Raw genomic sequence first — 27,431 nt, 5'->3', positions numbered from 1 at the left:
ATATAAAAAACCAAATATGGGTGATTTTTAAGTTATATAGTGCATAGCACATTTTTCCTTAGTAAATTAAAAATATTGAATATTTCAAAGTAATATATTTAAATTTATTTTTAGTTCAAAACAAAAAATCCTGTTTTCGATATTTTCAAATTTATTCAATAGCCCTGCCAGCGATAACCCATTGCCGGCGATATGCAACTATCGGTAAGGCACTTCGTCTAATTCGTTAAAAATATTAGAGGGACTCCACAAATATACCGCGTGTTGGTGGAAAAAATAACATGTTTTTAAATAATATTGAGTAAAATCTAATTCTACAGAATAATAAAATTTATTATAAATGTTCCAAGGCACATTGATCAATTTGTTTATACATGGCGTTTATTTATTTTATGACTTTTAATTATTCAATAACATATAACTAGTGCAGATGGTGATTTTGATAAACTCGCAAAAAATTTAAGTAAACATTTTACCAATAGTGAATACAACTCGCAATGTGTCCTGTTCATATATTTACAATTGTTATCAGAAACGTTTATGATTAATTTGTGTGCAAAAGAAATAAAAATCAAAACATAGGAAAAACATAAGCAGTCATGAAACTAACAATTTAATTTGTATATGTATATGTATGAGTATAAATAATAGGAACAATAAAATTGGGAGAACTTCTTCACTACTGTTAGAAATCGAAAACATTGCAATCGAAGCCATCTATCGCAGATGTCACACGTTGGTGTCCGCGTTTCGCCGTGAACTCCTCAAATTCGCGTTGTTCGGCAAAAGTTACAAATTACTTGCAACGCGGCGGTTTGCAAGTCGTTTAAGTTATTTAGCCTAATTATTAGTGCACCCACAACCGCGCCAATGCGAAAACTCTAGAAAATACAAGTAAGTAAAGCTTTGCGTGGGTTAAAACGGCCAACTAATATGCTCACTACGCCTGCATCTGTGTGTGTCTGTGTGCGGGTGAAGAAATTTTTTGCAGAAAAGCGGGAAAAGAGGCAGTGGACAAAACATTAGCAACATGGACGTATCCCAGCCGCCACCGCAGCTACTTACGGCGCCCTCTGCCCTGGCCACCAACTTCACATCGCTGCCCCCGCCAAACGCGGGCGGCCAGAACTACCGGTACCATCTGCACCATGGGTCCAACAAGCACGGCTACAACCAGTTCAAGCCCTTCATGCCCGGGGGCTTCCAGCGACCCTTCGGAATGTCACAGGACGACTTCGACGGCAAGCGGCTGCGGAAAAGCGTGATGCGAAAGACAGTGGACTACAACGCGTCGATCATCAAGGCGCTGGAGGTGATTCCATAGGTTTAAAATGAAATGAAAGAAGATTGGCTGTGAAGTCTCGATTTATTAGTAGCAGAGAGGTGTCTCGGAATAATCGTTGTCTTAAATTTGAAAGCACTTCAAAAATTTTCTATCTCTTCATATTTTTTAATTATTATAAGATCAGCAGATGTAAAGTTATTAGTGTTGAGTACTGGAGGTGATGCAGTATTACGCTTTTAGAAGATCTGTATTTAAGAGGAAAAATGAAAAGTCCAATTAACCCACACTAAAAACTTTAATTTCAAAAACCATAATTATAGGTTCACATTAAAAGCTTATAGGTTAAAATGGGCGACAATTTTCGTTTCAAAGCTCATTAAATACGATTTTTTTGAAACTAAGCCAATTGATAACATTTTTAATTTTTTTTAAATTCGTTTTAAAGCTGTTTTTTTTATATATACACTAAATATGTAGGTATCAGATTTAATATGGCTTTTGTCTATATGTTATATACAATTTTTTATTTTCGGTCATTAGGAGATGAGCTAGATTCATCTGAAAATTAGTTAGCAAAAGTTCACAATTTTCAACCAAGCTAGCTCAATCACCTAGCTCACCTTTCGTGTTCCTGCCTAATATAATTTACTAGAATGCACAGCTGCATTTAAATATTAACAATATGGGTTTTTCCATAATCTTATTGAATAAAATGTGTAGAATGTATTTAAAAAAGAAATAACCCCAAGTAAAATAATCAACATGGCTTAAGTAATGACATACAAAATGCTTATTTCTATTATAAAATCCTCAAGACGTAAATTTGCTGCTTCTTACCTACGACTACACAAGATAGCCTTAAAATGTTATGTTAGAAATATGGATTTATAAGAAAAATTTATCGTCACCTTAGCTGTTATACTTATTGTTGACCCTTTTTAACGTTTCAAAAATATACTTTATTTTCCGCAGAACCGATTGTTCCAGCGTGATTATCGGGACCGCTTGGCCTTACAGCCGGACAGCATTTATGTGCCCCATATGCTGCCGCCCTCAGCTTACTTGGACAATCCCTCGAACGCGGTGACTACAAGGTTCGTGAAGACGGCCACAAATAAGATGCGATGCCCGATTTTCACGTTGGCCTGGACGCCGGAGGGCAGACGCTTAGTTACCGGGGCCAGTTCCGGCGAGTTTACGCTATGGAACGGACTGACCTTCAATTTCGAGACAATTCTGCAGGTGGGTTTCCGTCAGCAGATCCCGTGGGATCACGTCTAATCTTATATTGTCAAACAGGCCCACGATATTTCTGTACGAACGATGGTGTGGTCGCACAACGACAGCTGGATGGTGACCGGAGACCATGGTGGTTATGTTAAGTACTGGCAGTCCAACATGAACAACGTGAAGATGTACCAGGCGCACAAGGAGGCGATTAGGGGAATAAGGTATAGCCATTTAATTGTAATTGTCGAATGTATTTACCATTTTGTAGCCGACGACGCCAGCAGACCAAGAAAAAACCAAAGCCAGATTCGCGTTGCTCACATAGTTCCTTTAGTTTGGGACCCTTGGGCTGTTTTGGGTATTTTTTGTTGCCTAATCAACTTAGTGGATCGGTTCCTTACAGGGCTGTTGCAAATACATATCAATAAAACCGTCAATATAGCAACATGCCATATAGATATCAGATTCGCCTAATTGGCTATATACGTTTTAACCTCTCCTCCACTAGAACAAAAAGACTTAAATATGTTGTAAGCCTCGAACTCTTCTGTGATATTTCAATAAAGATGAAAAGAAATAAAAAGACTGAAAGTGAAATGATACAAATGCAATATTGAGAAAAGCTAACAATAAAACCATCTGACTGAGAACAAAAGAAACCTCTGCACAATTTTATTTCCGCGGCCACAACATCAACAATAAATAAAATGCATTGTGTTGCACTGATTGTTCGAAAAATCGGGGGTTTGAGTGTTTTCTTTCTCAAAACTGCCGAATAATCTTGGCGTAAGGACATCCGATCTTGCAAAAGATCAAGTAAATCGGCAACATGTTATTACATACAAGTTTTATAGAGTTGCGCTGGAAACAATTTACTTTTTATGACGGAAATCTTTCTCAGTGTAATACAGATACTATTATTTTGGTGGTTTTTATGTACTCAATTATTTAACATGCAATGTAACTTATAAAAGTTTCATTTATTCTATGTGTTTGTCCATTAAAAAATATTGTTATAAACAGGCTGGTGCAAGATTTGTATATTATAGGATAGGAGTTTAAATTTAAAATGGTTTCATGTAATTTTTAAAATTAAACGATGATGGAATTTGACTAGGCGTCTGCTCAGTTCTAGACCGTTTTTTTTTAAGTCCTAATGTTTTACGCACTCTACTTTGTATTATTGTGAGCTTATACTTCACGCAAGTGAAACGTGATCCCGGATTTCTAGTTTTATCAATCAAATTGTTAAATTAAAACTAACTTCGCGCACACTCATTATCATCCTTTAATTCGTTTTTGTTACGTTCTAACATTCTCCAATGCAATCAACCAAACGCAGTTTCAGTCCTACGGACAGCAAGTTTGTCAGCGGCAGCGACGACGGAACCCTGAGGATATGGGACTTCATGCGGTGCCAGGAGGAGCGAGTGCTACGAGGTGAGATTTAGAGAGTTGTCCCAAGACAGATCCCCAAGCCTAACTATGAATTTCAATAAGGCCACGGAGCTGACGTCAAGTGCGTGCATTGGCATCCACAAAAGGGAATGATCGTCAGCGGAAGTAAGGACAACCAGCAACCCATCAAAATTTGGGATCCCAAGAGCGGCATCGCCCTCGCTACACTGTGAGTATTTGTTATTAAACTCTATCTCATTATGGTTTCTACCGCACATTGCTTAATAATTTAAATTTTCAATAACCATAGACACGCCCACAAATCTACCGTGATGGATCTGAAGTGGAACGACAATGGCAACTGGCTGGTCACCGCATCCAGAGATCATCTGCTCAAACTCTTCGACATTCGCAACTTGCGGGAGGAGGTTCAAGTCTTCCGTGGGCACAAGAAGGAGGCCAGCTCAGTGTCCTGGCATCCCATTCACGAGGGCCTCTTTTGCTCTGGCGGCTCCGATGGCTCCATTTTGTTTTGGAATGTTGGGTGGGTTTTTGCCTCTTACTGCTTAAAAGTTAACTGGATTAATGGCGGCATTCTTCGCTTGCAGTACCGATAAGGAGATCGGCTGTGTGGAGACGGCACATGACAGCATTGTTTGGACTCTCGCCTGGCATCCCCTGGGTCACATTCTGTGCTCTGGCTCCAATGATCACACGATCAAATTCTGGACGAGGAACAGGCCGGGAGATCTAATGAGAGACAAATACAATCTAAACACACTGCCCGCCAGCTTGGCTGCTCTGGACGAGTGTGAATACGGTCTGTTACCTTCAATTTAGCAAAGAAAAAATATGTTTTTATATACCCTTTCTTCCAAACAGATGATGCAATCATACCCGGAATGGGACCTGAGGACCGGGTGGAGTTTACTGAAAGCTTAACTGCCGACAAAGGCTTTATTCCTGGCTTGGATTTGGATCCAAGCAAAGCAATAAATGACCGCGACCGGGAAAAAAAGGTTCCCTACAGCAAGCCCATTCCCCGCAACTTCCAGGTGAACTGGGCAGGTCCCCGGAGAGCGGACGATCCCAGCGTGCTCAGCATTCACGAGGAGCTGGCCGCCCGCGAGGCCAAGGACACCACTAGCGGACTGAACCACCAGCAAATCAGCGAGAACACAATGGAGGGCATCTTGGCCAGCGGCATGCTTAACGGCCTCGATCCCCAGACCATTGTCGGGGTCCTCGTATACAACCGGTTTATTCGCGTGCATCCGGATTCTCGACTAATGGCAGCTATTCGTCAGGGAGCCGAGTTTCTCAATAAGTACATCGACGCTGGAAAGCTGGAGGAGCTTAATGATGTAGTTCCAGTGAGGGATAGGTCAAGATCTGTATCTCCCACGGTGGAGGCACGCGGAGAGGTGGTTTCCCCGCCCACCAAGAAGTCCCGCTTCGAACCACGTCAGCATAACGCCCAGCTGGTGTGCGTTCGAGAATTAATGCAACTGAAAAAGCCCTTCCTGCAGTCACTAGTCGCGGCGAAAGCACAGCAACCCAACACGGAGTTTGTGGACGAACCGCCACTGGAGCAAAGGGATAGGGAGCGCGAACGGGAACGAGAAGGAGATCGCGACAGGGAGCGGGAGCGCGGTCGTGAACGGGAGAGAGACCAACCAGGGGGCAGGCCCAATCCCTGGGCTTCCAATGCCCCCTGGTCGAACAATGGCAATCCTGGAGGCAATGGCAATGGATCCAATGGCTTTAGCAACAACGGCGCGGATGGTTTTAACGATCGGGAACGAGGTGGCCAACGTCGTCGGCGGGGCAACAACAACTCTGGTGCTGGCAACAGCGGCGGAGGTGGCGGGGGCGGTGGCAACGGCCGAAATCGCGGTCGCAACAACAACAGGCGGTACTAATCGCTATCCCACCAACATACCCATCTACACATTCTTCAGTTATAAGCCACTTTCTGTCGTTGACTCAATCTCTTTTGCAACTTTTGCTTTGTAATGCTAAGATCAATTTATATTGCTTTAGAAGAAAAGAAAATCGGATTGTAATATATTATACGTATTGTGTCTTATTTTTTGTATTTTCTTGGAAACTTTTTCTTTGGACTTTGGGTTTTGCAGATATGACAGATGTAACATTTTATTCTGGCTTTTAAACCATTTAGGCAGAGGAAGATGTTTGCAATTTTTGTACTGTATATTATAATGGCAGTTCTTTTAATTTGTTTGTATTCCAATAATTACAATTTAATTTAGTAGATTATGAGATATTTTTTTTTCACAATTTGCTATCTTAACTTTAATAAAACTGGAAATACACAAGACAAGTAAAATTGAAGAACAACTTTAAATATTTATTAAATGAACTATTACTAACAACGAAACTACTGAATATGTTTCATGCAGCCAGAGAATTGCGGCGACTGCTGCGGTTACTGATGCTGCCACGTCTTTCGTTGGCCTCCTCTTGCGGTTCGACGTCCATGTGGTTGCTGTTGTGGCTGTTGGTACGGGGGTTTCTGAAGTTCTCCTTGATTTCACGCTCCTCCACGCGCATTCTATCCTTGGTGTGCTGTTCGATGGTGCGCTGTATTTTTTCGGCAGAGGCCACCAACTTGTCAGCCTCCAGTATCACTTCTTTCGGTGTATGACTGTGGCTTCTGCTGTTACTGCGACTGCTACGATGTCGGCTCCGGTGATCCCGGCGGGAAGTAGATCGTCTGCGGGAGTGTGAGCGTGATCGCGACCGGGAATAGCTGCTGGAACGAGATCGGCGCGTGGATGCCAGCTTTCGGTTCTTGCGTTGTGACGGCGTTTTGCTGCGGCTGCGGGAGGATCTGCTGTGACTGCGCCTGAAATCAAATAAATAGTCGGGTAAATTAATAGTTAAAATCTAAACAAGTATGCAACAGAACTGGACAAATATCTGTGTTATTTTATTATGTATTTACCTGGATCTCGACGAGTAAGATGACTTTCGGTAGTGGGAGCGACTGCGTGACTTCGAGCGCCTGGAACGACAAACAATACTATATTTTTTAAAAGTAGTACTCTATAGTCATAAGGTACGCATTACTTACCGGCGTCCCCGGGAGCGGCTTCGGCTCCTCGAATACGAAGATGAAGAACGCGACCTATTTCTGAAATTCACAAAGTGTATAAACATTTAAATTAAGGGTACCAAACATTTTGTTCTGAAAACGTACCTCCCCCGTGAAGACTTGTGGTAGTATCCATTGTCGCCTTCGTCGTCGTAGCGATTATGCTTCGAGGTGTAATAGGAGTCATATCCGGAACGACTGCCTCTTATCCCGATGCCACGCCCTCTTCCACGACCACGAGGTCGCGGAGCAAAACCACGATAATTACTGGAGACTGGAAACGGGGCAGGTGGCCGATAAAGCGCTCCAGGAAATACACCTGGTAGGCCGTATCCGAACATCGAAAGCGACTGCATCCATTCGCTGGCAGCCTCAGCACTGTAGCCTCCTGCTCCTGGAACAGCGCCCGCGGCCATTGCGGCCACCGCTTTCAAAGGGTTCAGTGCGGAGGTTACATCGGCTGGTGCTGCAGATTCCGTTACGCCATTGCCCATTTTGTGTCGCTTACTGGCCGCCGCTTCGTCTTCGCTGCTGGCGTCTACGGGTGCCGTGGTCTTTTTGGACTTGCTCTTCAGAAGGCCAATGAGAGGAGTATTGCTTTTAATTTCCTGCACGATTTTACGCTGATCACAAACAAGTTTCTCAGTGGCAGCTTTGTACTTTTCGACCAGACGACCACGCTGGATGTCTTTATCTTCATCTTGTTTGGCTCGCCTGTTTTTATCCTTTTGTTTCAGCTATCGCAAGAAATGTAAAAGGATATTATTACTGCTGTACCTAATACAAATTCGAATTATTTTATATATCCTTTAACTTGTGATATAAAATACCACTTTGACTTATTGTTGTTAACTTTGGCCTACCTGTATCCTCTCAAACAGTTTTTCCAGAGTCCGTATGCTTTCCAACTTGCGTTGCGCTATCATCAGCTTGCGCTCCTCGATGCGAATCTTTTGCGAGATTTCTACTTGGCCGCGCTCCTGGATCTTTTTCATGTGTTTTTCTTTGCGTCTTTCCTCGCGTACACGCTGCTTTTCCGCTTCTGCTTTTTTCAACTCTTCTTGCTTTTGCCTGTAATTTTTTTTGCAATGTTGCGGGTTTTTGTTTTGCTTTTGATATGTTTGTTATGCATAATAAATATTTGTTAACTGTTCGTCTAGAAGATACAGAAAACGGTTGGCTAAAGGCTCGCCTCGACCAGCGGCCGCCAGGTGAGAAGCATAAATATGTAAATGTAAAATGGCTAGATATGAAAACAGTAGAAGGGCAGCAAGACTCAACGCGAGATATTTTAATTCGAATCTTCTTTAAGAATGCCAGCTTAGCACTGATGTTATGTAAATCTAACGCATTAAAAATTGTTTACAATTTTAGGTACATATGTATGTACTGAGTTAAATTAAGATTTCAGGAATCAAATCATGTAAAAATACTAATCTGGCAGAGACATTGCTTTATGGTTACTGCTTTCGTTTTCCGGCCTAAATAATTATCAAACCTTTCGCGTTCCAATTGTTCTTCCTGCTGCTTTTTTAGTTTTTCCCGCTCCTCGTCCTCGGCCTGGGCTTTCGCGATGCACTTTTTCCGCATCCGTTCTCTGCGCTGTATGTGTGAGTCGCTCAGATGCTTTTGTTTGTCGAAACTCACACAAATGTTGATGGCTTGAGTCTTGTCCACAAATTTCCGGACCAACTTAGTGCCCCTGAACTCGTCCATGGCTCGGACGAAGCTGGAGTACTCCTCAAACTGAATATATCTGTTAAGAAAACCGTTGACTACACGAACTAAATGTTTTTAAGTTATTCAAAACTTACGCTTCGAATAGAACATCCTGCTCGAAGCTAAACGTCCGCATGCCGTTAATGTCCGCCTGCATGCTCTTCCGGTACGGATCACAGATAGGTATGTCCACCATCCGGACGCGTCCAAATTTTTCAAAGATTCGTTTAAAGATGCTTTCGCTGGGCTTGACATGCTCTTCATGCTCCGAATGCCGCGGACAGAACCAACGCATGGGCAGATGGCTGATGTGAATGGTGTCCGGCCGTTCGCCAGCCTTCATTTCATCCATGTTTCTTGCATCCCGGAAGTAAGAGTCCCAGTCGTGTCGCGTTGGAAAGTCATCCTTAAACTCTGCACAACGCACTCGGAACGACTCACTAAAGCCGGAGATGCGTAACGAAAGGCCGTCTAAACGTTGGATGGCCGCCCTAAGACGTTTCCGCTCGTCCAGCTCAGCTTCCAGTCGGATGGTGTTTACAGTGCTTTTTGAGACCTGGTCGGGCATACGGATTATGAGTATTTGATTAAGATATTTATAATATTATAATATTATAATATTATGGATTTATAATATCCATATAATATGCGTATCTTTTGCGATTATTTACAAAATTTTTTAATTTGTAAATTTTTTTCTTTACTTTTAACAAATATTCTTTTTGTGTGTAAAAAAAACGTTTGGTATACAAAAATTACCATAAAGTCTAAGTTGAGTACTTACTTTAAGAAGGAGAAACTTGTCCGGCTTAAGCTCGGCGCCCAGTTTGTCCATTATTTCCAAATTAGATACCGATTTTCCGGACTTGATTGCCGGCAGCGACACGGAGATTTGCATTTTGGCCAGAGGCTTGAGGTACAAGCTGTGCGGCAGGTAAAGAGGAGTGCAGTCTGCCACATTTTCTATAGTCTGGATGTGGGTCATTGTTTTTCGATTCGAAACAATGCAATGTAATGAGGCAAAATACAGAAAGTAATATTTGTGTGTCGAGTAAGCAACCTAAACCTAGAGCTATAACCTAAGGAGACATCCCAAGAAACGCCCAAGTTAATGCAAAGGAAAATGCCGCCCGTGTCCCTTGCGTAGATGAGTGTTTCATGAGTGTGAGTATGTCTTGATGAATGGGCCTAATGGGGAATTGTCGTTCTGATGGGCGTCCGTATCGGTTTGTTGTGGGGACTTGGACCACCTTAACTTTCGATCTCTGCTAATGCTACTTAAGTATAATAAATGCTGTGACTCTTTGTGTGCGGATGGTGCACTAATTGCTAAAAAGAAAATTTCTTTCTGGTTATTTTATTTGCACTTTTCACTAGAGGCGGCCGACTTTCGATAGGTTTGATTGACGAATCCAACAGGGATGGAAAAAAATAGCGATCTTTTGACATTTGGGGGTATTCGCAATGGCCAAGAATAAAATCAAAAGCTTAAGCTGAGAAATTTAAACCGTGTTTATAAAAGACATTTCAAACTTTAAAAGGTCCTGCATTAATGGTAATTTTACTCTGAGTAAATGTGTCCCAGAGGACCGGTCATTTAAAAACAATTTGGCAACCATTGTATATCGTATCCCCACCAGCACTTTTATCGATATCAACTTGAAAATCTGTTGTCATTCTCACATCGCAAGGCATAAGCAAAGACAAAAAAAGTGAGAACGAAGTGCGTTATTTAATTTTTATACCATTTAATTTAATTAGAAATCTAAGCAAAGCAACAAAATGCGCGAGTGAAATTGTGTGACGTCAAAAACCTAGAAGGCTCCCGTGCCCCTATCGTGTAAATGGCAAAAAACTGACGCGAAAAGTAAAACTGCCAACAACAACAAGCAGCAGCAAACAGAAAGCATAAGAAAGCACTAACAACAACAACAACAACAACACTCATAGCAGCAGCAGTAACAACAAAAACGCAATTGTGATAGACAAAGAAATAGATTAAGAAAGGGAAGGCGAACAGCGAAAGAGAACAGAAAAAAGGGGAAAAACGAAAACAGCATAAATTATATGAAAAATATTTCTTTGGTCGAACATATTGATAGGCATTGGGACTAAGAAAAGTCGAGTTAAATATTTTTGCACATTTGATAAGCAACGAAAATAGTTTTTAAAGTAATAGGTAATACGCAGGCGAAAAAAGCAGAGCAGAGCCATACAAAATAAATAAGAAGAGCGTAAAAGACGAGGAAGAGAATAAAACATCACAGTGTTGTTGAAAGAGAGGGAGCAGCAAACGAGCGAAAATAAAGAGGAAGAAATACAACTTTTGTTGTTGTTGTTGCAAATAAAAACAATCACACAAATACATTTGGATACAGATACAGCCACAGCTGATGTACAATAATTTGCAGAGCCTGTGTGTTTCGTTCCCGTTTACAATTGATTAAAAGCAAAACACACGAACACCCCGCGCACACAACCAGACAACAATAACACTTCACACACGTACACTCACACACACGCAACACACTCACACTGGCACACCATTGCGGAAATTGATTAAAGAATATAAGGTGAGTGTAAGTAGGGTACGAGTTTAATTAACCGTTAGTTATAGTTTTATGCACACCAAAGCCAGTGCATCCGACGACGCCCTTTTAACTGCAGAAATTGCGCCCGTCTTTTTGCACCCCATTGCCCTTTTCCCTGTTTCAACTACATGCACCTGCTGCCATTTTCTTTATTGTTTTTGAAGAACGTCAGCAACCCTCACGCTTTGTTGTTGTGTGCGTCCATTTGAGCCAAATTGCAATTAATTGCCATAATTTACATATTTTACAAGAATAACTCGGTGTCTGTGTGCATTTGTTCGTCATTCGAGAGCTTTTTCCTGTTAACTGCACTGCACCCGAATGAGTGCAAAAGGAGAGGCCATAAAGCAAAACAACAGCTGAGTGAGCAAGCAAGAATCATCGAAGGGAAGGAGCGGGGAAAGAGGAAATATAGAATGAGTTGCAGCTCGGCTCGAATTATCGAATATCGATAAGATGCAGTCGATCAGCTGATCATGTGTTTACTCTACAACAGATTTTTCAATTACGTTTTAATGGTCTGCTTTCTTTTGTTTTACTCGGCTTTTCTGTATCGCGGTTTACTGCAGTTGGAGTTTTTGCGGGAGTCATATGCTTTTGAATCCCATTTAAATGATGTATACATAATAGTTAAGTGCTGGGGACACATACCATAGATTGCAGTTAGACACACATAACCACACGTAAGTCAGCCGCTCTCTTAATTGTTTTCCCTGCGAGAAAGAGTTTTTTCTGCCCCCCCACAACGACAAAACAAAAGAAGCGGCGAAGCTGATAAACTCTGACTGCACTGTAATCAGTTTGCAGCGGCAGAGAAGTTCAGCATCAGCTTGGTTCAGGGTTTCTGGCTACCATCCTCTTCTCCTGCAAGTCCGCTATTTGGCACCTAGACTCACCACCTAAACAAAGATCTGCTAGTTTGAATTCTTTGTTTGTGGAGTACATCAACCCCATATAAGTTTAATTAGCAGCTCAGTACGTCATCATCAAGTTTATTATTTATAGCATTTGTTTTTTTTTTTTTTTTTGTAGCAAAAAAGTGTAGATATCTAAATTCTCTTACATTTTATTTAAATATTAAAATTCGATTTAACATCCAACAGATGTTGTCTTTTAAATCTTAGATTATCTATAGTATTCGAAATATGAGTGTGTGCTGTGACTATTTGAAATACTTAATATACAGTAATAGATAATAAATTTGAAAAATACTTAATATACACACATATCTGTACCATAAATAAGTTAAAGTAACACAATCGAAATCACATTTGTACATATGATGTATGTACATAGTTATGTATGTTTGTTCACATAGAACAGTTTATCTGCTAGAAACAACCATGAAATTAATCCCAATTAATATGTATTATATATTAAAAAATTATAAATTTAAATTATATATTAAATAAGCGAAGTATATGAAATTTGGGACAATAAAACCCCAAAAGTGGAAAATCAAGACTACATAATGCAACATCTGCTCCCGATCTATCCAGGCAATCATATTTTTGGAGTTTCCTCGCTTATCACAAATATTTTGATACATACCCCCTAGTGTAACACAGATACAGCTCACTACCCCTCCGGCAAGGTCTTATCAGTTCGGGGCTCGCTCGCTATCGTGATCTATTTGGGTTGAAGGGTCCGCGATTATTGCATTGGGGCATGCCATTTGTAATCTATCGGTTGATTAATGCTTTCTGTCTATCAATTCCAACGGCTATTTCATAAATTTGCTTAAGTGTACCTCGCACTTTTACCTAGGCATTATAGATGATCCTGAGCTAATCGTTCCTGGTATTTCGTCAGCTATAAAATCGTCGTTCCGTTACACGTGTTCACAAACTGTGGAAAATTTTGAGAAAACCATCCGTTATATCCCGTGTCTTGGAAATTTAGAAGCTTTGTTTAATCGAAATCGAGAAATTCGTTTAGGTAAAAAAAAGGACCGCAGAGTCAGGTAAACTCTGGTACGTCGACGTCGTAGTCCACGTCGCGATCTCATTGACACATGCGCGCATCATCGCTCAGTCATTATCTGCCTTGTCATCTCTCCCGCGCTAAGAAACAGTGATGCCACACTCGCGTTCGAAATATGACTAATTTGAATGTGATGAAAATGAAACTAAAACAAGCTACAAGAAGATTCATTAAAGCAACAAATTAATTATATATATGTAGTACTTGGTTTATTTGTTATTCTGATGAGGAGCTAAACTCGTGCTTTACAGAATTGTATTTTTAAAATGGGTTCTGATTTTGCTTGATCCAACTAAATTTACTTGGTAATAAAATAACATATAACAACAAATAGCTGTGAAATCTGGCTACAAAATAGCTGAATCATCGTCACACACGTGCGGCGCTCTCTCGCCCGCTCAAAGTGTCTCCGCCTTTCCTCGTGCGCTCTGCTCTTCGCTGCGCTCTCTGCTGTGATCATTTGTTTTCGAACCACCCGCAAGTCTAGACGTGTTGAAATCAAGGTGCGTTGATAACACGTTTCGCTCTGTTGTTGTTCTGGGAGCTGGTGTTTACGGCACGCAAATAAATAAATAGTGTGGGGAAAAGTTAGTGCGCGTGTGTTAAGTGCGGAGCCATGCTCTTTCCGCTTTCCCTGTTATGCGCCTTATCGCCAAAAGCCGTCTGCGGGGCTAAACTGTAAACAAAATTATAAAAATAAAATGGAATAAGCGTCTGTGCACATGCTAGGCCTGCTATTTTTTATTGCGACTCGGAAATGGCCCGGTTAGTCATTAACATTTGAACCACCCCCACCGCGCGCCTACTCCTCCCTGTTTGTCCCTCTGACGACACAAAGAGAGCAAAAAGTAACTGCGACAGTCTGTCTAACAGCTGTTGGGCAGCAAAAGTGATCCAATCAATGGCTTAAAAATAGCTAGGCTAAACCCTGCCTATGCGGTGCATTACTAGTGGATCCAATCGTTGGAAGCGGTTGAGTGTGGATGGTTTTTAAGGTTCAAACGACGAAAACGAACCATTTTTGACAAAATTTCTGAAATCGTAATCACGTCATTGTGTAGGGCTTGAAAGGGAATTGCATTGTTTGTTGCTTTGAACTTAATAACTTAATAAGTTAAATGCGTATCACAGATAAGACTATCTTTACTCACCCCCATTGCCTTTTTTGTCTTGCAGCTAAACACTAACAATACGAGTATAAGGAAACCAGATGAGGAAATACCACTATATCGTCTGAAGCACTGCCAAACCATTAGAGAGACGACAGGATCAGGATTAGAGGGAGGAGAAGCGGGCGTGGGAGCGGGAGTGTCCCCTCCAGAAAGCGGTAGCAAAGTCGAGGAGACAGAAAAACACCAACGGCTTCATGATGCTGTACGTGTTCCACGTGGACGTCGGCCGCATGCTCAGCTTTGACATGAACGTTGCACTGCAGCCAGTGGAGCATCTAAAGGAGACGATCCAAAAGCTGCACAATATCCCAGCCGCCAACATTGTTCTGCTAGTGAGCGGAGGCGAAATGCTAACGCACTCCACCCAAGTGTCGTGCTACTCAGCTGGCACCGATACCAATCCTATTTATATGTTTCTCACGGGGGACGAGCGCCTACCACCTACGATATTCAACTCGGACGCCGACAACGAGCTCCGTCGTCAAGTAGAGGAAAGTCACCGGTTACCTCCGGCCCTGGAGACAGTGCGTCAGCGCGCACAGCTGGCTCAACACATGCGAGAGTTGGCCAGAAAGGAGGAGGATCTTTGCGAGCGTCTGGTTCACGAGCAACACCTTCAGCAGCAGGGCTGGTCGGCTGTGGTGGCCAATATGGAGGATCTGACGAACGAGTTTTGCGACCGCTTTCAAAATTTCTGCTCCTTCTTTGATCGGCATCTCCAGAAACGAGAGAGCTTTTTGGAGCTGCTGCGCAACTTTCCCGATGATCTCAAGCAGCTGGGCAGGATTCCCATACTTCCGGATCTAATGTCTCTTGCCGAGGCCGATTTTCATGGCTTTGACGAACTGTTGGAGAACGACGACGTGTTTACTGCCCAACAACAGCCAGCGCAGCAGCAGCAGGCTCTAACCGAATCCTCACAAGCGGACTCCCCCAATAAGAAGCTGAAAATGGGCGACGAGGTGGAAATGGATTCTGCTGAGCAGCCGACGGAGAGCGATGTTCAGGCCTTGACTAGCAGCAGTTCGCTTGCCCGTCGTCCCAACCTGAACCTGCTACAGTGGATCAGTTCTAAGGGTAACCACAGGACCCTGCAGCTCATGTCAGATGAGTGTATCCAGGGACTGGACATCTTCAGTGCCGAAATTTACGAGAAGCTGAAGGAGGAAGTCAATCAGATCATTAAGTTGGCCAACCAGGCCGATGTTAAGGAGATCAAAGGCCTCGGCGACCGTCTCTGCAAGCTGGAGGAGTTTAAGTTCCGGATCAAGAAGATGGTGCAGGAGCAAAAGGAGCAAGCACTAGCCCTTCAGCAGAATGAGGCGCGGGCGCAGAATCTGCGCGACAACTCCGTCCTCCCGGATCTTTGTCTCTCACATCGCTCCCAGCTACAGGTAATGCTGGATAATCACACTAAGATACGAGAGTACTGCCGCTGCATAGCCAACTCTAAGGATGAGCTGGGCTGGAATCTGCACACACGTCTCCGACGGATCGTGTGGATTGAGAATGGGATGAGTGAGTTTGACAACAGATTGCTGTTTAATCATCGTTGTTTACGGCGTGCTGAACGTCATATCTCCATCATCGAGCAGATCCACCGGGCGCCGAGCACTTATGTTTTGGCCGTGGCGGAGGTGGTGCGTCGGAAGATCTTTTCGGATGAGTTCCGGCAGTGGGCCACTCGACTTTCTGCGGACTTCGATCGCATCCACAGCGAGGAGTTGCGCCGGAGGAGGGAGTTCAATGCGAGCTTCAAAGGCCATTTTCTCAATATTCTGTTCCCCTGCATGGGTGACATGCCCCCAGCTTTTGCAAATGAGCACCCCTTGAGCTTTGACACACGTCTCCCTTCTTTGAGCCGATCGGACATGGAGCTGCTCGCTTCGCAGTTGCCAGAACTAGCCGGACAGCTGCAGTTGCCCGACATGAAGCCTGTGATAGACTTTTTCGCCCTCCGGTCGGTCAAGAATGTGGACCGGGACCAAGAGCAGGAACCGGACATGCCACTAATGGCTCCACGTTTGGCCGAGCTACAGACGCAGGCAGCTGCCTCTGATTGCGAAACCGATACGGAAACAGAGTTCGAGAAGCTCAGCACCACCTTCAAGTGTGTTGCGACATCAACTTCGACCAGCTTGGTGGAGCGAGTGGCACAGAGTACTGCTACCGAGGATCTGCTAATGCTTAGTGCTGGCACCCTGACCGAAGAAAATGCAGGCAGCTTGCAGAGGATGCGTAGCGATATGGAAAATATGTCCAAGTTGGCCCGATCATGCCTTTCCGAAGCTCGTTCCAATGTAAGCACCTTTCGCAATGACGTTGCCAACTACCAGGATGAACTCCAGTCCGAGTTGCATCTTCTGCGGGATAAATGCAATGTGCTGAAAATGCTGTGTGAAGCACGCGAGCAGAAATCCCAAGAGAAGTTGGAGGAGATGCGACTGAAACTGCAGTTGGCGGAGCAGGAGCAGCAGGCTGCTGTGGCCCAGGCGCGGGAGCAACTTATCCACGAGCACAAAACGGAGCTGGAGTCCCTACGATGCCGCTTCAAACTGATGACCTCTATGGAGCGTTCGCCATCGGACAGCAGTCTTGAGAAAATAGAGCGACCGACAAGCAGCGCTAGCGTGGTCAGCGCAAACGCTAGTGTGGATATAGACCATCTGCTGGCCCAGCAGCGCCAGGAGTTGCTGGCTCAAAGGGAACGTGCCATTAGCGAAGCCGTTGATTCGGAACGATCACTATGGCAATCACGTCTCCTGCCCCTGAACTCAGAATCTGTGATGGCCAACGTGGGCATATTAAAGGACATGTTGGCCGACAAGGAACGGCAGCTGGAACAGCTGCGGGAGCAGAATAAGATTCTCACCCAAGAAACGTACCAGCTGAAGACCCGACTGGAGATGATCACCAACGAGGATGGCAACAGCTGGCTCAAGGAGAAGATCGACTATCTCAACAAGGACAAGTGCCGGCTGGAAGAGGAGCTCAGCCAGGAGAAGAGTCGGCGCCAAGAGATGGAGTCCAGTGTGACCGCTATGAGAAAGTAAGACCCTATAAAGAATATACATGCTGGATCACTAGCCTATTCGACCTGGTCTGTCTGTTTGTCCGTATGAGTCCGTCGAGTTCACAGAAGCTTATTAGTTTATAGGGACGCGCTTGATTTGATAATTTGATTCTTTTTTTTATTTGCCTTGCCAATTGGCTTCTGTCTTGTTTTTTAATATGTAATTTGCTAGGCTTTTCGGCTTAATGAATATTAACTATAAGCTTTTCCATCCATAGCTCTGCCTATGATCTGAATGTTGGTGGGCCCCTAACCCGATCGAAGTCTGGCGTAACTTCCAGTCACCGATCTATCGCCTTGGAAGGATGTGCACGAGGCGATCTCGTCTTCGTCGTTTGGAGCATGCGCCACGCGCAATTTATGGTCGTCCAGGACTCGCTCACTTTGTACTTTGTCCATGCCGACAGTTTGGCTACCCTGCAGTTGACAGCTCCAACCTCACCCACTCCGGCATTGGACCCCTCGCAGGCCGTTGTGGATTTCAACCAGATTCCGTTGCCCTACTACGCCATTGGCCGGGTCATCGACAAGGAGTACTGCCAGGCGCGAAAGGTGTGTTCATAATAAAACATTTGTCTAGGATGAGTACTCACCAGTGTGGCTTCTTTGCAGGACGACAATCGTTATCGCGTCAGTAGGGGCTCCAAGTTCTATCGCATCAAGCTGGCCCCTTTGCCCTCTCGGAACGCTTCGCGGCGTGAGCGCTTAGAATGTAAGTAACAATTGAGGCTGGTGCATCTTTCGGAGTTAGGAACACTTTGAATAATTTAAAAGCATATTCTGTATGGTCATTCTAAATGTTCATTTAACGTCATCGTACCTTATTTATTTATTTAAAGCTAACTGAAAGTATAAAACTATAAGGTAACTAAGAGCTAGGAGCATTAGCAGCTAAGGCCTTCCGCTCGTCTAGGGTGGCAATGGTTTATACAAAGTGAGAGAAGAATATGGTTTTATATTTTATGAATGAGGTTGGAGTTTAGCAAAAAGGTTATAATTTTGTTGATGTTATCGTTCGTTGGGTGTGCAAGTGCGGTTATTGGGTTGGTTGATTGAAAGGCAGCTGTTCTATGAAGGAAGAGTTAAGTAGGATGTTTTTAACGTCTAACTGATGATGGTTGCAAAGAGGACATATGTAGTTCATGTAGTGGGCAGTGGTAAGGTTGGTGTGTCCAAGCCTGAACCTGTTCATAAGGATTTGTGTGTTCCTGTTGTGTGATGAGGTGTTGTGGGAGGAGTTTCGTGTGGTAGCTTGAAGGATGAGCTTGTACCAGGGAGTAATTTTGTTATGCAGTTCTGACGTGTTTTTGTATGTGCCGAGAAATGTCGCCACAGTTATAATTTGGTGTGTAGACGAGGGGGTATCTGGGGGCATCTTTAGCTGTTTTGTCGGCGTATTCGTTGCCTAGTATGCCAATGTGGCTGGGGATCCATATAAGTTTTTTGGGAATTTTTGGGAAGTGGTTTGAGACAAGGGTTCTTAAGGTTTATGGATAGAAATACTTATTTTAACACGTACAAAACAATAGAATTTTAGAATAGAATAGAATGTTTCAATTTTCCGGTGATATTTTATTAAATGTTGAGGTAGCTTGGTAGAATGAGTGGCTTATACATGTTTAATTAAGTCACTTTAAGTTTCTGTTCATTTTAAGACTAACAGCGTCATGGGGATCTATGAAGAAACTGCAAGAAACTATCTTACGATCTCCCTTTTTAGCCAGTTCATCCGCCGCCGCAGTCGTGGCATCGCCCAGAGATGTCATTGATGCTCCCAGCAGCAGCACTAGCGTCTATCAGAGCTTCAAGCAACGTACGGTGAGCATTACGAGCGTAAATGAGGAGGATGACGAGTCGGCTTCGCTGCTCAGCGAGCGTTGTCGCTACATAAGCGTCAGCGAGGAGGATGAGTTGCATGCTGCTGGTGGGATAGTGCCGGCAGTAACAGCTGCTGTTGCAACAGCCACATCGACAGCAGCATCATCTGCAACACCAATTACAACTGCAGCAGCGGTAGGAGGCGGTCCGACGTCAACTGCACCGACGACTGCAACTCAAGCACAGTCTGTGATAACAGAGCAGCCAACGTCATCAAGTAAACTTAAATTGGATCTACTGTTGGCCTCTGCTGATATAATAACACAACCCCTAACACAACAACCACATACAGGACAACAGCGACAGGAACTTGAACAGCCAGCTGAGGTGGAAAGTGCAGCGCCTGTGGCTGAAACAAGTCCAAATCAAACAATCCAACCAGAGAATCCGGAACCGGAAACCATCACCATCTATGTGCCCCCCAATGCCCCAGCAGTATTAACTGCAACACCCTCTACAAGTGCTAGCATCCTGGCGAGCATCAGTGCGGAGCCTATAATTAGCACAGCCTCCATGCTGCCCATGTCCATTGGCACGGCGGCCATAAGCGAGGACTCGGACGAGTACCGTTCGCTGGAGGGCAAGGACGATGGCGATGCCGATGATTTTGCCATTTCTGGGTAGTGCACCACAATTGGGAGGCACATATAACTACTTATATACATAACTGGAGTGTGTATCTAGGCTAAATCTTGTACTCTATGTAGGAACCGCATCAAAACCAACAAACAATACCCGAAAATAAGCCTTAGGGCCGACACACACAATACAGTAGCCTCAACAACATGAAAGCAACCTTCAACAAAAAGAGCAAAGTGAAAGTTATATACTTAACTGATTTAAAGTTAACCAAGTGCGTAAAAAAGAAACTGAAAACGAATGTTTTAATGTCTGCATAATGAAATAATCTTATCAAATTCGAAAGCGGTCCTTACCACTTCAAACACAACTACACCGAGACACAGACACAGCTAGGATTTTCAAAATTTTTTATTTAATATAAAAATAATGTACTTTAACAAATTTACCTTATAATCAAAATATTTACATCGGTAGTTTTCGGTTTAAAGATATAATTTGCTTCATTTAGTGCCAAGAAAATTATTTCCAAGGAACACAAAATCATATTTTTTATAGGCATTTTAAAAAGACTATAACAGAAAGAGTTTGCACACACACACCCACCCTCACACAACACTCAAAGAAACACAATCTTTTGGGCTCAGCCTGCAAAAACACAGTTTTATGCTCAGCTTATGCTCACCACTATCTTCCCCTGTCCCTCCAAAAATCAAACATTCTACTCTATCTTCTTGTCTATATCTAAGATATTTTGATTTTTCGACTTTGTGTAAATAAATAAGAACAGAAATCGACGAATAGTTATTTATGCCTTTATTAATACAAGGAAACACTTGAAAATTACAACAAAATAGATATATACACCTTTAATGATTTATGCGTTATAAAGCGATAATTTTTTAACGCGAAGTGTAAATATAAAGAAACAAAAATTAGATTTAAAATAGTTTAAACGATTTAAATGAGGAAACGTGTAAACAATGGTGTAACAGATGCGAATCGCAAATTTGTCAAGCTTACAAAAAAAGTGTAAAATCAAAAATCAAATAAAAAATGGTAAACATTTCAAAACTACCACGGCTGTTTTAATTTATGATGGAAGTAAATGTTACACCCCCAAGATAATTTCTCAACTTATTCTATTCTATTTAGCTGTTTGCTATTTTAAGTGAACTTCCTTAAAGTACTTCCCCCTGATTTACCAAAAGTGAATCCCCCAAATTATATAAAATTCCAGTTAATTTACACAAAATAATTTATTACGTAAACATATTTATGGGTTATTACATGTATAAATACAATATTAATAGGCTTAGGGTTATTTACTCATATTCTCCTATTCGGCTTACATGTTACATGCTTCACAAATTCCTTGTTTGCATAGAATGCGAACACTGGTCTACATGAGTCGCGTCAAATTGCGCTTTGACATGACTTGCAATTAGTTAATAATTATAAAAGCTGAATAATTAATTGCACATTTGGCCAACGCGAATTGGCAAAGGGATTTCACATGGATATCTGGGCTTGGTATATATAGCGTGATATATAGACTTTTAATTGTGCTTGGTTAGGGAAGCTAATACCCAAGCTAACCCCTATATACATACATATCCAATATAAAGGCAAAGCTGTTCAGTCTCCGTTATAGAAAAGTGGGCATAATACATACATACAAATTTGATTTCATATCTAAAACTAATTGGAGCAATTTTTTGAGAAACTGCCAGTGCTCATGCATATTGTCTATGGTTTTGAGAACTCATCTACCCTTGTCGATCGGGTGCTACTGTTTTGGTTTAACGGCTTGTATAGCCAAGTGAGTATTGGGTCTATATAATTTGTATACAGCATAATTATAAAGAGGAGCATTAAGTTGAAGTTATAAAACCGCAGGGGTAAAAAGCCAATTCTATGGTGTTTTAAATGATTTGGGTCCTTATCATTTTTGTGCTAAGATGAGTGTAATTCGTAGTAAAAAACTTTCCGTTGTGTAGTGTACATCAAATATTCAGTTTCTCAGCACCCGCTGAAGGGTATCTCATCTTCGTGGAGATCCAGAAGATCCACTTTGCTGCCTCCGATTATTTCTGCTGCTCTGTAAGCATGTCTGAACCACATCACGCGGAGTCTGTGCACGACTAGTGAATGGCTGTGGTTGCATCCAACGGTTGGCTGGCCACCCGGCCACAACATCATTAGGCTCCAAAATAATTAGGCGTTAAATATGCTCCAGATATTAATTGCCCGCCCAGTCGCCCCTGCCATCCATCCAGCTAATCCGACAACTCCTCACAATATTCCGCACTTCTTGAGCACTATCTTTCGCTTTCGGGCCACGCTGGAGCCATGGCCCTTCTTCGCCGGACGGAGGACGATGGTACCGCTGCTGGACTTTGTGAAGGTCGGACTGAAGGCGCTGATCGTGGGCGTGCTGCTGTAGGGCGGATGGCTGGAGTTCTGCTGGTTTCCTGCCGCCTGGTCGTAGCTCTGGGTCATTAGCTGATGGCATTTTGTGGCCAGGTAGCGGAACACGGAAGCCACGTTAATATCCTCCTTGACGGAGGTGCGAATGAGCCGGCAGTTGAGCAGCTTGGCCAGCGTCTCCACCTCGTCGGCCGTGACTACCGCCTGTTCGATAAGATCGATCTTGTTCTGCACGATCACCGTGGGAATCTCGTTGCACTCGTTTTCCACCTTGCGCTTCCAGTCTTTGATAGCATCAAAGGATGCCCGATCCGTCGTCGAGAAGACCAGGACGGAAGCCTGGGCGCCGCGGTAGTACGCCTTTGTGATGCAGTCGAACTCTTCCTGGCCGGCAGTGTCCCACAACATGATGCGCACATCCTCGCCGTCGATCTCGATCTGGCGCTCTAGGAAATCCACTCCAATCGTCTTCTTGTAGTCCTTCGTGAAAATGCCTTTGCAATAGCGCTGTATCATTGAAGATTTGCCAACGCCACCGTTTCCAACAATGACCTATTAAAAAGACCAAAGTTATGTTCATTAATTTATGTCATGTTTTTAGTTTATATTTTTAAAAATGTGTAGAACTTTTCTAATGCATATATAACAAAAATCTTAAATCAACAATGTATTTCCACAATAAATACGAAGAAGGAAATAAAATTAACTGTTCACAATGCTTATTTACTTTCTACTTGGCATTTAAACCGTTACCCATTTTAGTTAATTAAGCAGGTAAATTTCAAACTAATTTGGCTTGTCTGCTGAAAGACATCCAGAAATCACCTTATAAATCAATTTGAAACAATTCCAGAAAACCCATTAGAAGCAACTCCACTCAGTGAGAGGATAACCCTAATTGAACTAGAATCTTAATTCGTGCAGTTTCGCCATTAGCATCGGGCACTTCCATCGGATTTTATCTCACAGGTGCCATTCACAACATTTGAAGAGGGGAAATAGCACTGAAAGAAAAACTATACGATACGAATGGATAATTTGATTTATCTGCCATGTTGAAACAACTTTTTATATAAAATAAAACAAATCTTTTAGATGAGCTAATGTTCTAATATATGTTAGTTGATTGTTATATTTATAATTTGGAAGAAAGCATTGTATTTTGGGATATGCAGAACTTTTCTTGATATGATATCAAATCAATAGTAAACCTGGGTTTCGTTTTTGGTTTTACTTTAATAGTAACCTTTTTTCTTGCTGTGCACTCATTTCAGCCATTCATAATCCAAATGGAAGAGATTCACGCAGCCGGCTGGGGAACTTACCACTTTAATGGCCAGCTCGATATCATCTTCACGCATGCTGGTGTAGTTGTACTGCGACTGGGAGTGGGTCTGCAGAACGGACGCAGCAGCACCGCCGGTTGCCGTTTGGATTAGACGCATCTAAGCCGGCAGGTGGGCCGCCGCTCGCCCAGGTGTTGGACTGTGGCTGTGGCTCTGGCTCTGGCTCCAGATCCAGCTCCAAGTGCAGCTCTGGGCCGGGCAGATCGGAGCACGAAATCTCAATCCGCCAAATGCAAGTGTGTCCAAATGTGTTTGTTTGTTAAGCCAAGTTTTCCGAAGCTTTTCACTTTTCCCCAACTTTACCTAAGCCTGGATTCACTTTCTACGCATTGATTTCACCAAATTTGATCTGTGGAAAAAGAGAAAAACCAACTATTCAGCGACATCAGACTTAACATAAGGCAGGTTATACAGTCAAACTTCGTTAGCTTGAACTGAAGAAAGGTGGCTTCAGCCAGCTGTCGTATAATGAAGAACAAAAGAGTTTGGGGCTCCCAGGTTTTAGGCATATATTGGAAATACTATCCATACATTTTTATACACCTTTACTTTTGGAGATTTGTTTGCTTAAAATTCAAGAGATGACCAGAGATGACGTGAGGTGACGTGAGTGACCAATATTTTGACTAAAATTATTTTCCCTTCCTGAAGTTTGACTGTGAACGCAAAAGATTTTCTTTCATTTCCACGTTAACCGGTTTTCAGCGCTGTATTTCTCGCTTCTTTTGGCCAAGTCTGTTTTTCGTTTCCCTTGTTTCTCTCTTTTTTTCCCCACTGGCCACGGAGCCACCGAATGCGGCTTCTAATAAGACGCAACCCGAACGCACGGGCACGCACGGTTACGTTGTTCAACAACAGGTGCTTCCACACACCTTACCCACGGGTAACAGGCGGTGGTCAGGCTGGAGAAGATGGAGGTAGGGAGTGGTCAGGTTGTTAGGTGGGACGTCAGGGGCCAGTAGATACTGGTCACTGGATGGGGGACAGAGCAGAGATGGACCATGCATGGCATTAGTATTCGCATTAGCGCGTGCTTATGAATTCTTTGAAAATTGTGCTCTTTCTTCTGGCCTTTCCCCCGTTTACAGTTGCTTTCAGCGGCTCCGTGGGCGGACGGTGCGTCTACGTGGGTTCTGAATATATCTGGAGTGTAGATATATACGTATATCTAACCAAACGGATGGGGAGAGGCTAAGCCCACTTGTTTACATTGTGTTGTGGAGGAGAGTCATCCGTTTCGTAGGCAAATAGGTTCTCAACCTTGGAAAGATCAAAAGCTTGGTGTTCCAAAAATCAATAACGAAAACCCTATTAATATGGGTCGGATCCCCGGAATCAACGAAGACGCCTACAGCATTTCCTATCCATGCTTTAATAAATAACAAACCGTTCTTGTGGAAAATGTGCTTTATATGAATGAATTTGGGAGGCATTCTCAAGATTTCCCTGGTCTTAATAGTGTGATCTGCCTTCGAAGGCAATTAATTATTTCTCAGCAGGCTTTCTAAACGCAGTCGGCATTCCGCACTAATCATACAGGTAACACAGGATTTGTGTTTTCCATTTTTTACATCTATTCTGTTTCTTTGCATCTTTCTTAACCCAAAATCCACCTTTAACCCACTGTGCCACCTTTCGCTCGTTCTAATTATGCCGCGACTCTTTTCCTACAGCTTCTTCTAAAAGGTTCATGCTATTTTCGTTGCCTTTTTGTAGTTCATTGTCATGATAATTAAGGCCACCGGTTATAGATTTAGTTCAATAGCCATGTGTACACATAAAGATTTGTTGAAGAAAAGAGTTTCGAATGTATAGATCTGCGGCTCCTCAGATTGTTTTAAACACAATATTAATATTAATATTAATGCTTCTATAAGCCCACGCATGCGAGATGTATGGATACAATCAACTCAGATTGACGTGAACCTGTAAACAACAGGCTACTCTGGGTAAATTGAGAATGGAGCACCGCACATCCATTCCACAGTTGCACTGCAATTATCTTTGAATTTGCCCAAGGAACTGATAGATTGGCGGCCGTTTTCTTGGCCATTGTTGTGGAATGTGGATTCTAACTTGTCCATTTACGTTCACAACAGCACCAATACACCTGCACTCGGCCACATGCATGCATGCCGTGCACTGCTGAACACACCTACACATGTGCACTTGTTGTGCTGCTGCTGCTACAGAGGAAAAACGGATTTTCCAGGCTTGCATGTGTGTGTGTGTTCATATGGGGAAAATTATGCAAATGCCGAGCGCTACTTAAATCAATTAAGAGCGCGAATTCCTCATTATTTAAATCATGATTAAACATTCACTCGCGCACTAACGGTACTTTGCTCAGTGTCGCCCTCTGCTTCTCCTGTTTTTGTGCTTTTTTTATGTCTTGCCATATTTTACCATCATGACTCTTTTACTACCTCTTCTCACTAAAATCAACTCTACAATCGACTGCGATTGTGTTTTCTGGGTGAGAAATGAACGAAAAGAAGTTGCGAGTGCGAAAACGCGAAGCCCGCATTCGAATCGCAGCTTGGGATCGCACTGAAAATCGTAAACACGTTCGCAGCAGAGCCCCTCTTCTACTTGGCCAAAACTACTAAGCAGCTAAAACAGCTAAATTGGAGCTAAAACAACGACGACAACGCGTGCGAAGCGCTTTAATTAAAGACGAACGTCGCCTGGTATCCCGGCCTCTGAATTGACCCGCAGTGAAAGTCTGGTCGCACACACGATATACACTATGGCGTATGGTTTTTGCCCCCGGCCGACTTTTTAGGGCGCCAAGTGGGAGAAATGCGCTGCACTGGGAACCGGAATGGCAAGAAATCGCACCTGTTGCTCGTCGCGATCGAAATTTGAATGCCAAGCCTGGCTTGCGAGCAGAGTGACCGTGGCGAGCACAAGGCAGTTTGCCGCGGAGTCGATGGTCACACCATGCTTGCTTGGAGTTTCAAATCACAGGTGTAAACGTAAACGGGCTTACTTTTATTTTATCTGCATGTCAACTTGACATTAGCACAATTTGTATCTATTTTATACCCATTACTCGTAGAGTAAAAGGGTATACCAGATTCGCTGAGAAGTATATAACAGGCAGAAGGAAACGTTTCCGACCATATAAAGTATATACATATATTCTTGATCAAACGCCGAGTCGATCTGGCCATGTCCGTCTGTCCGTATGAACGCCTCGATCTCAGGAATTAGAAAAGCTAGAATGTTGAGATTAAGCACGCAGCTCCCAGAGACTTAGACGCAGCGCAAGTTTGTTTCCAACTGTTGCCATGCCCACTCTAACGCCCACAAGCCGCTCAAAACTCTCACGCCCTTACTTTTGTGAAATGTGATATTTTTTCATTTTTTTATAATGTAGTTTGCAAAGAAACTTTTTGCCACGCGCAATCTAACGCCCACAAACCGCACAAAACTCTTCCGCCCACAATTTTAAGTTATTTTTTTATTTTCGTATGTTTTTACCCCATTTCTACCGATATTCCAGAAAATTGTGAAATTTCTCTTTGCACTTTGCACTCGACTATTTTGTTTTCTGTAAAAACATAAAAAATAATTTACAAGCTGAAAATGATACATCTTCTTATTGGAATTGAAGACTAGTCAAA

The 27,431-nt window shown here is 42.9% G+C and overlaps 4 protein-coding genes and 1 long non-coding RNA gene across 17 annotated transcripts; 2 read left to right on the top strand and 3 right to left on the bottom strand.

Annotated features, from left to right (window-relative positions):
* The first annotated feature begins 176 nt into the window (after positions 1 to 176).
* LOC6552788 (pre-mRNA 3' end processing protein WDR33) lies at positions 177 to 6,002 on the top strand. The gene is made up of 9 exons (XM_001978938.3): positions 177 to 894; positions 979 to 1,312; positions 2,258 to 2,527; positions 2,585 to 2,736; positions 3,858 to 3,955; positions 4,016 to 4,142; positions 4,224 to 4,457; positions 4,522 to 4,733; positions 4,796 to 6,002. The coding sequence occupies exons 2-9, from the start codon at positions 1,031 to 1,033 to the stop codon at positions 5,833 to 5,835; spliced, it is 2,415 nt and encodes an 804-aa protein (XP_001978974.1). The 5' UTR covers positions 177 to 894; positions 979 to 1,030; the 3' UTR covers positions 5,836 to 6,002.
* LOC6552830 (A-kinase anchor protein 17A) lies at positions 5,995 to 11,529 on the bottom strand. Of its 5 annotated transcripts, none has more exons than XM_026975741.1 (9): positions 11,380 to 11,529; positions 9,535 to 9,720; positions 8,846 to 9,306; positions 8,530 to 8,787; positions 7,895 to 8,102; positions 7,137 to 7,768; positions 7,011 to 7,070; positions 6,882 to 6,941; positions 5,995 to 6,782 (listed from the first exon to the last, which is right to left on the bottom strand). In XM_026975741.1, exons 1-9 carry the CDS (start codon positions 11,443 to 11,445, stop codon positions 6,329 to 6,331), a joined length of 2,385 nt encoding a protein of 794 aa, XP_026831542.1. In that variant the 5' UTR covers positions 11,446 to 11,529; the 3' UTR covers positions 5,995 to 6,328. The 5 variants fall into 5 exon arrangements, with proteins under 5 accessions (XP_026831542.1, XP_015009465.1, XP_001978975.1 ...); XM_026975740.1 differs by having other exon boundaries at positions 6,116 to 6,782; positions 6,882 to 6,959; positions 11,380 to 11,528; XM_015153979.2 differs by lacking the exon at positions 11,380 to 11,529 and having other exon boundaries at positions 6,882 to 6,959; positions 9,535 to 10,195.
* Positions 10,370 to 21,103, top strand: LOC6552831 (RB1-inducible coiled-coil protein 1). 7 transcript variants are annotated; one of them, XM_026975733.1, is made up of 6 exons: positions 10,370 to 10,617; positions 11,162 to 11,323; positions 14,501 to 17,545; positions 17,788 to 18,121; positions 18,182 to 18,281; positions 19,290 to 21,103. In XM_026975733.1, the coding sequence occupies exons 3-6, from the start codon at positions 14,691 to 14,693 to the stop codon at positions 20,069 to 20,071; spliced, it is 4,071 nt and encodes a 1,356-aa protein (XP_026831534.1). In that variant the 5' UTR covers positions 10,370 to 10,617; positions 11,162 to 11,323; positions 14,501 to 14,690; the 3' UTR covers positions 20,072 to 21,103. The 7 variants fall into 7 exon arrangements, with proteins under 7 accessions (XP_026831534.1, XP_026831535.1, XP_026831536.1 ...); XM_026975734.1 differs by having other exon boundaries at positions 10,379 to 10,473; positions 11,129 to 11,323; XM_026975735.1 differs by having other exon boundaries at positions 10,385 to 10,473.
* Positions 12,836 to 13,450, bottom strand: LOC113563709. The gene is made up of 2 exons (XR_003407587.1): positions 13,105 to 13,450; positions 12,836 to 13,048 (listed from the first exon to the last, which is right to left on the bottom strand). It is a non-coding gene; the product is annotated as an uncharacterized LOC113563709 (long non-coding RNA).
* Positions 21,104 to 21,273: 170 nt separating the features above from the next.
* Positions 21,274 to 26,717, bottom strand: LOC6552832 (ras-related protein Rab-23). 3 transcript variants are annotated; one of them, XM_001978941.3, is made up of 3 exons: positions 26,644 to 26,717; positions 23,782 to 24,151; positions 21,274 to 23,008 (listed from the first exon to the last, which is right to left on the bottom strand). In XM_001978941.3, exons 2-3 carry the CDS (start codon positions 23,899 to 23,901, stop codon positions 22,322 to 22,324), a joined length of 807 nt encoding a protein of 268 aa, XP_001978977.1. In that variant the 5' UTR covers positions 23,902 to 24,151; positions 26,644 to 26,717; the 3' UTR covers positions 21,274 to 22,321. The 3 variants fall into 3 exon arrangements, with proteins under 3 accessions (XP_001978977.1, XP_026831547.1, XP_026831548.1); XM_026975746.1 differs by having other exon boundaries at positions 26,485 to 26,702; XM_026975747.1 differs by lacking the exon at positions 26,644 to 26,717 and adding an exon at positions 26,229 to 26,468.
* Between the last annotated feature and the right edge of the window lie 714 nt (positions 26,718 to 27,431).

The sequence above is a fragment of the Drosophila erecta genome, unplaced genomic scaffold (genome assembly GCF_003286155.1).
Source record: "Drosophila erecta strain 14021-0224.00,06,07 unplaced genomic scaffold, DereRS2 tig00000000-arrow-pilon, whole genome shotgun sequence".
NCBI lineage: Eukaryota > Metazoa > Arthropoda > Insecta > Diptera > Drosophilidae > Drosophila > Drosophila erecta.
The sequence above is the reverse complement of the archived record's forward strand: the minus strand, read 5'-3'. Positions and strand labels throughout refer to the sequence as shown.